The 8401-nt window shown below is 41.1% G+C and overlaps 1 protein-coding gene across 1 annotated transcript in view; it reads right to left on the reverse strand.

The window, feature by feature from the left end:
* Positions 1-6739, reverse strand: part of tatdn1 (TatD DNase domain containing 1) — a 38801-nt gene extending 32062 nt beyond the window's left edge. Inside the window, exons 1-2 of the mRNA XM_048596130.1 lie at positions 6537-6739; positions 940-1009 (exon numbers count right to left, since the gene is read on the reverse strand). Coding sequence (XP_048452087.1) covers positions 940-1009; positions 6537-6591 — 125 coding nt within the window. The 5' untranslated portion in view covers positions 6592-6739. The remainder of the gene's footprint in view (positions 1-939; positions 1010-6536) is intronic.
* Positions 6740-8401: the final 1662 nt, after the last annotated feature.

Here is an 8401-nt window from a genome sequence, read left to right on the forward strand (position 1 = left end):
AAAAAAGTTTTTCTGAAGAAGGGTCTAGGCCCGAAACGTCAGCCTTCCTGCTCCTCTGATGCTGCTTGGCCTGCTGTGTTCATCCAGCTCTACACCTTGTTATCCCTAATAGCATGTGGTATATTTTGTCAACAGCAACAATAAATGTTTAGAAGTTATACAACACCATCTCCAATCATAGCTTTAACTGAATATCCAGAATATTTGAAAGAATCTTGTACAAACAAACCAAAAAAAACTAAAAAGCTAAAAGGCTATTTTAATGTTGTCTTTGCACTGGATGAAATTCATATTTTCGGTATTTTTGCCTCTGTGTAAATTGTTTCTTTTAAATGCAGAACTTTTGAATTAGATTATGTCTTTAGAAACAAACTTTGTTAGCAACTGTAATATTACTTTGTTGGATTAGGATTTTGCAAGAAAAATTGAACTTACTAAACCTATACAAAGAGTTAGAATACCCTTACTACCACTAGGAGTCACTCCATGAGCATTAGTGCCAGCACACTAGAACTGAATTAGCACTTTTTTTCTTCCCTCTAATGCCGCAAAAAGGAAAATTTCACAAGCAATTGTATCCTAAACAAAAGAGGTGCGGGAAGTCTATTAAACGGCTGAAAATATTTAACCCTTATCATTTGACATAGTCAGTCCTGGAGCTATGCCAACAGCACTAAATAAATCTAACCCCAAACCACCTTACTCCTTACAGCAAGTCAATAGATTAACATGAAATCAGAGCTCATTAATGCCCATTAAAGGGATCAGAAGTTTAACTTACTGTTTACATATAAAATTTCACGGTTCGGTCGTGTCTAATCAAAATAACACTTTAAGTATATTAGCATTCTGTGCATGGACATACAACAGAATTTCACAAAGGTTTAGAGTCTTGTTCTTTTAACAAAATGTAAACTAATTGTAGTTATGTGTCAAGATTTACCTTGATGTTTCCGCGAGCCACGATAAATCCCACGAAACATTGGATCTGTCAAGTTTATTCCAATGTCTGTTTAAAAAATTAAAGAAACTGAAGTGATTAATAAGAAATAAAGACAATTAAACGAACTGCAGACAAGAGAAAGGATACACACAAACGGAAAATCTGAGAAAATCAAGGTAAGTTATTTTACATTCATAAAAATAGAAGATCTATTATGATTTTTAAAAAGTGAGAAGTGATATTTATTTTTGTACTATGAATGGATCTGTGAGATTCCATTACGCATTTAGAGCTACAGCACAGTAACAAATTTGAGATTTGGTGACACAGCATTATGAACCATTACAGGAACGAATGCTACTGAAAAACTAATATTTTCTGAAGTGTCCTTCACCTTGGAACGAGAAGTTTTCAAATAATGAGCCTGCAATGCTAATAAGCAGAACTGGCTTTCATTTTAGGGGTATCATTTATCCCTACTTATGCTTAATCTTTGTATCTGTATTTTATCTAAAAACTACCATATTTTTTACTTAACTTTCAGCAATATTGTAACAAACTAATCTTAAATGTTGTTTAAAGCTAAAACTTTGCTGCTTTTTAAAAAAAATTGTAATACAAATCAAATCTAAAAGATTCTTAATTCACAGTTCACTGACCACACAGAGACGCTTGATGGCCGTGACATGCTACCTACACTTTGAAGGCATTTCAATGGCTATAAAATGTTATAGAACACCGAGGTCATGAAAGGTGTATAAAAATACAAGTGTTTCTATTTCCCTTCTGAAAGGCAAGCGCCACAACTTCTATTCAGTACGTGTTACATTTCATTGGGGGAGCATGCTGGAAATCAAGCCCCACTATTCTGAGAGTTATCACAAAAGTTGAAGATTTTAGAGAAGAACACACAATCCCCCAACTTACCCAGGTTGACAAGGTATAGACCAAGTTTCTGTACTTAAAGAGGATGACTACTTAGAGGCATAGAGTCATACAGCATGGAAACAGACCCATCAGTCCTACCAATCCACGCCCAAACCATAACCCCAAACTAAACTAGTACCACCTGCCAGCTCCTGGCCTATATCCTGCCAAATCTTTCCTATTCATGTATTATCTTAGTGTCTTTTAAGTGTTACAACTGTGCCGGCATCCACCACTTCCTCAGGAAGTTCGTTCAACACGCAAACCACCCTCTGTAAAAATTTGCCCCTCATATCTTTTTTAAATCTTTCTCCTCTCACCTTAAAAATATGTTTCCCTAGTGTTGAAATTCCCCATCTTAGGGAAAAGGCACCTACCATTAACCCTTCATGATCTTATAAATCTCTATATAAAGTCACGTCTCAACCTCCTACATGAAAAAATCTCCCAGCCCATCCAGGCGTTCTTTACAAGTAAATTCTTGCTACACGTAAACAATCATGAACCTTTGGCATATAAATCTACTAGCTGAAATTCAAACTGCCTTATAAACTTCCCCTCAACACACACATACAGGGAGAGAAAAAAATGGGTATTATGGGTGGAAGGAAAGATGGTTCAGTGGTTCCTGTCCACAGGGTTTTCTGCGATGATCCTTTTGCTGATGAGAACACTGCCTACCAGTTTTCTTTCTGCAACTATTTTCATTTGTTTGCAGACAGTACAGGGTGACTGGTTCACACTCATAAAAGGTCTTTGACTTATCAATTAGAATTCACAGGTTGAAGCAACAGGAAAGGAGAAATAAACTGGGTTCCTTCTGGATTAAAGTAGTTTTTTGCTGCAGAGAAAAGAGGCAAATTTTGCTTTTGCAGAGCCCCAGTTGCTTCTCCCAAACATTCATGCTGCCAAGTCGTTCAGCCACTTTATAGCCAATCCCATATGTTGGAAGGCAGAAGGCTCTGTTATTGACAACTGGTCCCTTGTCTACAGACCAATCAGCTACTTGTTACCAGCCAAAGCTCCAATCATACACATCCTTTGGCTCTAACTTGTCTGCAAACTAGATTTCCACAACTACTTGAAAAAGCAACTGTGCAAACAGTACTTAGAATGAATCAGATTACTTAGAGTCATAGAGCTGTACAGCATGGAAATAGATCCTTCGCCAACTCATCCATGCTGACTAGATATCTTAAAATAATCTAGTCCCATTTGCCAGCATTTGGCCCACGTCCCTCTAAACCCTTCCTGTTCATATACCCATCCAGATGCCTTTTAAATGTTATAATTGTACCAGCCTCCACCACTTCCTCTGGCAGCTCATTGCACACAAGCACCACTCTCTGTGTAAAAGGGTGCCCCTTAGGTTCCTTTTATATCTTTCCCTTCTCACCTTAAACCTATGCCCTCTAGTTTTGGACACCCCATGCTGGGAAAAAGACCTTAGCTATTCACCCTATCTATGCTCACGGTCTTATAAACTTCTATAAAGTCACCTCTCAGCCTCCGATGCTCCAAGGAAAATAGTCCCAGCCTATCCAGCCTTTCCCTATAGCTCAAACCCTCCAACCCTAGCAACATCCTTGGAAATCTTTTCTGAACCCTTTCAAGTTTCACAACATTCTTCCTATAGTAGAGAGGAGACCAAACTGAATGCAGTATTCCAAAAGTGGCCTAACCAATGTCCTGTACAGCCACAACATGACTTCCCAACTCCTATACTCAATGTACTACCAATAAAAGCAAGCATATCAAATACCTTCTTCACTATCCTGTCTACCTGCGACTCTACTCTCAAGGAACTATGAACCTGCACTCCAAGGTACCTTTGTTCAGCAACACTCCCCAGGACCTTACCCCACCTCACATTTATCTAAATTACACTCCATCAGCCACACCTCAGTGCATTGGCCCATCGGATCAAGGTCCTTTTGTACTGTGAGGTAATCTTCTTGGCTGGCCACACCACCACCAATTTTGGTGTCATCTGCAAACTTACTATCCACCCGTCCTGTGTTCACATCCAAGTCATTTGTATAAATGACAAAAAGCAGTGGGCCAGTACCGATCCTTAAGGCACATCACTGGTCACAGGCCTCCAGTCTGAAAAGCAACCCTCCACCACCACCTTCGGTCTCCCACCTTTGAGGCCATTCTGTATCCAATGGCTAGCTCTCCTTGTATTCTTGCTTATAAAAAAATGCAGCAATCCTTCGACTATCTTTGGTTTTAAAAACAGTTATGTTCCCCATTTCAGTTCATAATCAAAAATACAGTAAGAGATATAGTTTTTACAATAGGTTAAATTTTAACATGACATACAGTTCAATGCTGTATATTTGATTCACATTGCACATAATTTCCCATTCATGGTGGAAAACTAGGCCAGCTGTAAATCAAACAAGCTAAACCTTTGATATATACTAACTTGCAGTCTTTTTTCAATGTTCTAAGATCTCATAATTTTAGAGAGAAGACTGCTACAAAAAATATAATAAAGCTGTGTCCAAAAACAAAATCGCAATGATCTGAAGTGATAAATATTTCACCACTTTCAAGTGTTTTAAATGTGTTGCCCTCTTCCTTAAACATACTGACTAATAGTGCAGTGAAAGATCAGAGGTACTGCATTAACTCAACTTGTGTTCCCTGAAGTGTGGGGCTAGGACTGGAATTCAATCAAGTCTGATATTGTTATTAGTCTCTTACAGTAGTTACCAGTTAACAACCAAGAACAAGAATGATTCATCTTTCTGCTTCCTAGTTCGAAGCATTAATTGTACTCTCAAGTCAGTCAGTTGATTCAGACAGGACAACGGGTGGAATTTTCCAACTTTTTTTTGGTAAAATAAATTCATTCATCGCTGGTTTATCCTGTAGTCATTACCCACCCTAAATTGCTCAAAGGGTAGTTCACAGTCATGTAATGGCCAGACCATTGAAGGCTGGCATATTTCCTTCTCTAAAAGGGCATTAGTGAACCCAGATGGGTTTTTACAACAATTTTATTGGTCAGAGCACTGAGCATAGGAGTTGGTCGGTCATATTGCGGTTATACAGGACATTGATGAGCTGACTTTTGGAATACTGCATTCAATTTTGGTCTCCCTAATAATAGGAAGGATGTGTCAAACTTGAAAGGGTTCAGAAAAGTTTGCAAGGATGTTGCCAGGGTTGGAGGGTTTGAGCTTTAGGAAGAGGCTGAATAGGAGTTGGGGCTATTTTCCCCTCGAGCATCACAGGCTGAGACGTGACCTTATATGGGTTTGTGAAATCATGAGGGGCACAGATAGAGTAAATAGCCAAGGTCTTTTCCTCAGGGTAGCGGAGTGCAAAACTAGAGGGCATGGGCTGAATGTGAGAGAGGGATGATTTAAAAGGGACCTATGGACAACTTTTTCACATCGAGGGTGGTGTATATATGGTAAGAAGTGGTAGTGGAGGCTGGTACTATTACAACATTTAAAAGGTATCTGGACGGATACATGAATAGGAAGGGTTTAGAGGGCCATGGGCCAAATGCTGGTAAATGGAACTAAAATAATTTAGGATGTCTGGTCGGCATGGATGAATTGGACTGAAGGATCTATTTCCATGCTGTACATCTCTAGGACTCTATGACTAATTGACAGTGGCTAAATAGTCATGATTAGAACAGCTCTTTATGGATTCAAATTTCATCACCTGCCATGGTTGAATTCAAACCTTTTTCCCCAGGGATTTCACATGGGGGGCTGGATGGATAGTCTAGTGACATTACCACTACCTCCCAAGTCACTGTTCAAATGGTGGAAACAGTAGTAGGTCAGGAACCTGAATAGAAAGCTCTTCAACTCAGTTATACCTCACCTTTGCATTCCCCAGTTAATCAGGGAACATTGTAGGATGAAACATTTGAGCTGTCAAAGGAAGAACTTCTTATGAAAGGGACAAAGATGGCACAGGCTGGAACAGACTACATCCTCAGTACTTGGGGCACTTTATGTTGTATTAACTACAGGAATGAAGAGGGCACTTGGAAAAGCTGCTACCCACAATTCTCACTCTTCCCATATGTCCTGGAGTGATATCTGATGGATCGTAATGAGGTGAGCTCTCAAGGATAGGAGGAAGAGGACAACCTTTCCAACCAAGTAGGCATGTTTGATTTGAGCAAGGAAATTAGCAACAGGACAGTGGTGTCTCCAACCTTCTGGACTTCAGGACCGTGGGAAAGGTGAGCAGAATTATACCTTCAGCATCAAGCTGCATGCTAACTTTCCTAGTATTCTCTTGCATGGTACACCTCAAGTGAACATACTTCAGGACTTAAATGATTGTCTCTCTAGGCACCTTCTATTTCCTTCTGAGCATCCAACACATTCACTTGATCTATTATTATTATCTTGTACCTATGCCTCACTGTCACTTTCTATAAATATTGTTCTTCACTCCTGGCTGGGTGGGGGGTTGCAGACTGGGAGGATGGTGAACGGTGAGGCGCAGACGTGGGGGGAGGCAGTGAGGTTTCCAAGGGCCATAGATCGGTCCGGGGGAAGTGCGGCCTCTACCGGCCCGGTACTGGCACATGTGCCCCACTGTCGGCGGCAGGTCTCGGGGACATTGAGGGGCGAGAGACGGGTTTGGGGGGAGTCTCTCTCTCTCTGTGAATTCACTCACTCACCGATGAAGGTGAAACCGCTCCCCATTCTCCGCACGGACGAGACAGCAGCCGCCATCCGCTCCCGGAAGTGGTTCACCTCCCCACCCCCGTCTGACCTGTGACCCGTGACCCGAGGAGGGTTGAACCCGCGGTCAGAGGTCACCGCCTCCTGACAGCGCGCGATCCAAAGGCTCCCTCTTCATCGCGAATTATCGACAGAAATCACCGCCTGCGATCTGGGCCAGTTTGTGTCATCCGATTCACTGTGAATCTGTTTGTACTTCGGGATATATTCACAAAAAAAAACACATAGCCTGGGTGAGAAATGTTTTTCAGGTTCGAGTGACCTCGAACTTGGAGTAAACACCATCCAGATTTTCCGATGGACACACGGTTGTTATTCCAGCGGAGATGGAGTTGGGCCTGGGGACCCTGCGGGATTCCTCTGTTCCCTGGAACTCTCCGAAAATCTCCTTTCAAATCGGAAAATTCGAAGGATTCCGATAAAACTATGAAAATAGTTACTCAGGAAAAGTTACCCGAACAGACCGTAACGTGACAGCTCCCTGGAACTAAACACCATTCACCCTGCTGTAAAGGCCCCACACTTTCCCCCAGATCCGAAACCCGTCACCACCTTCGAGCCAACCCTGCATTCACCCGATTCAAACTCAAGCCCTCTTCAACGCCGAGAGCCCATCCCTCTTTCACCCTCTGGTGCTGACCCTCCCTTTACATGCTCCAGACCCATGCACTCATTCCTCACCCCTTTCCCCCCACTCAAGACCAGATCAGCCACCATCACTCCGCCCGTGCCCGATTTCCCGGGACACGAACTCTCATCTATATCGCACTGGATCTGACCCCTTCTTCCCCCAGTTCCGGACCTCAACACCCCTCCACCAAACTGACAATCACTCTCCATCACCAGTGCCAGAACTGATTTCCTCCCTAGCCCCTTATTTCTTTTTTCTATTTAAAATTAAGAAGGTCTGCAATGTGTAACTTTTAACTTATTTCGTTTGTTTAACACTATACTATAACAACTGCAACGTTTTACTCTTTGTTCTTTCTTTCTGCCTTGTTCTTAAGATTCTGTGCGTACGCACTTCTACCTAAAATGGTTCCTTGTGTGGCGACATTATACACTTTTCACTGTACTTCTGTTCTTTTGTACTTGAATACACATGACAATAAAATCAAAATCATCACTGCATCATTTACTTGGCCACCTGGCACTCTAGCTAGCTGAGGCTCAACTTATTTGGAGGGCTGCACCCTTACCCTCCAGGCACCATAAATTAACACACCTTATGTACTTAATTGTCTGAGAGTAACTGTCTATGATTTTGGACTTTTACATTTTACAGCAGCTGACAAATTTTTACAGCAGCTTCAGAAACTAAGCAATTACTTTGTCTGTTATCACAGAAAATCTCCCAAAAAACTAGGTAATCAAGAAACTTATGAAACTGGGGAACTGAAGTAAATTAGTATACATAAAGAGGTAATACCTGGAAAAGTAATTGGATTATATGTTGATAATCTGGACCGGATGCGCTACATCCTAGAGTTTTGAAGGAAGTAGTTTTGGAGACAATGGATATATTAGCAGTTGTCTTTCAGAATTTTATAGACTCTGGAAAGGTTCCTGCAAACCGAAAAGTAACAAATGAAAGCCCTCTATTTAAGAATGGAGAAGAGGGAGAATGGAAAACTACAGACCTGTAGGTTGATGTAAGTAATAGTGAAAATGTATGAAATTGTTTTAAAGGTTATGATAACTGACCATTTAGAAAATAATGGTAAAATTAGACAGAGCTAATATAGATTTATAAAAGGAACTTGTGTTTGACAAACGTGTTGGAGTTTTTTTGAGGATATAC

This window comes from Rhincodon typus, chromosome 4 (assembly GCF_021869965.1).
Source record: "Rhincodon typus isolate 14 chromosome 4, sRhiTyp1.1, whole genome shotgun sequence".
In the NCBI taxonomy this organism is placed as follows: Eukaryota; Metazoa; Chordata; class Chondrichthyes; order Orectolobiformes; family Rhincodontidae; genus Rhincodon; species Rhincodon typus.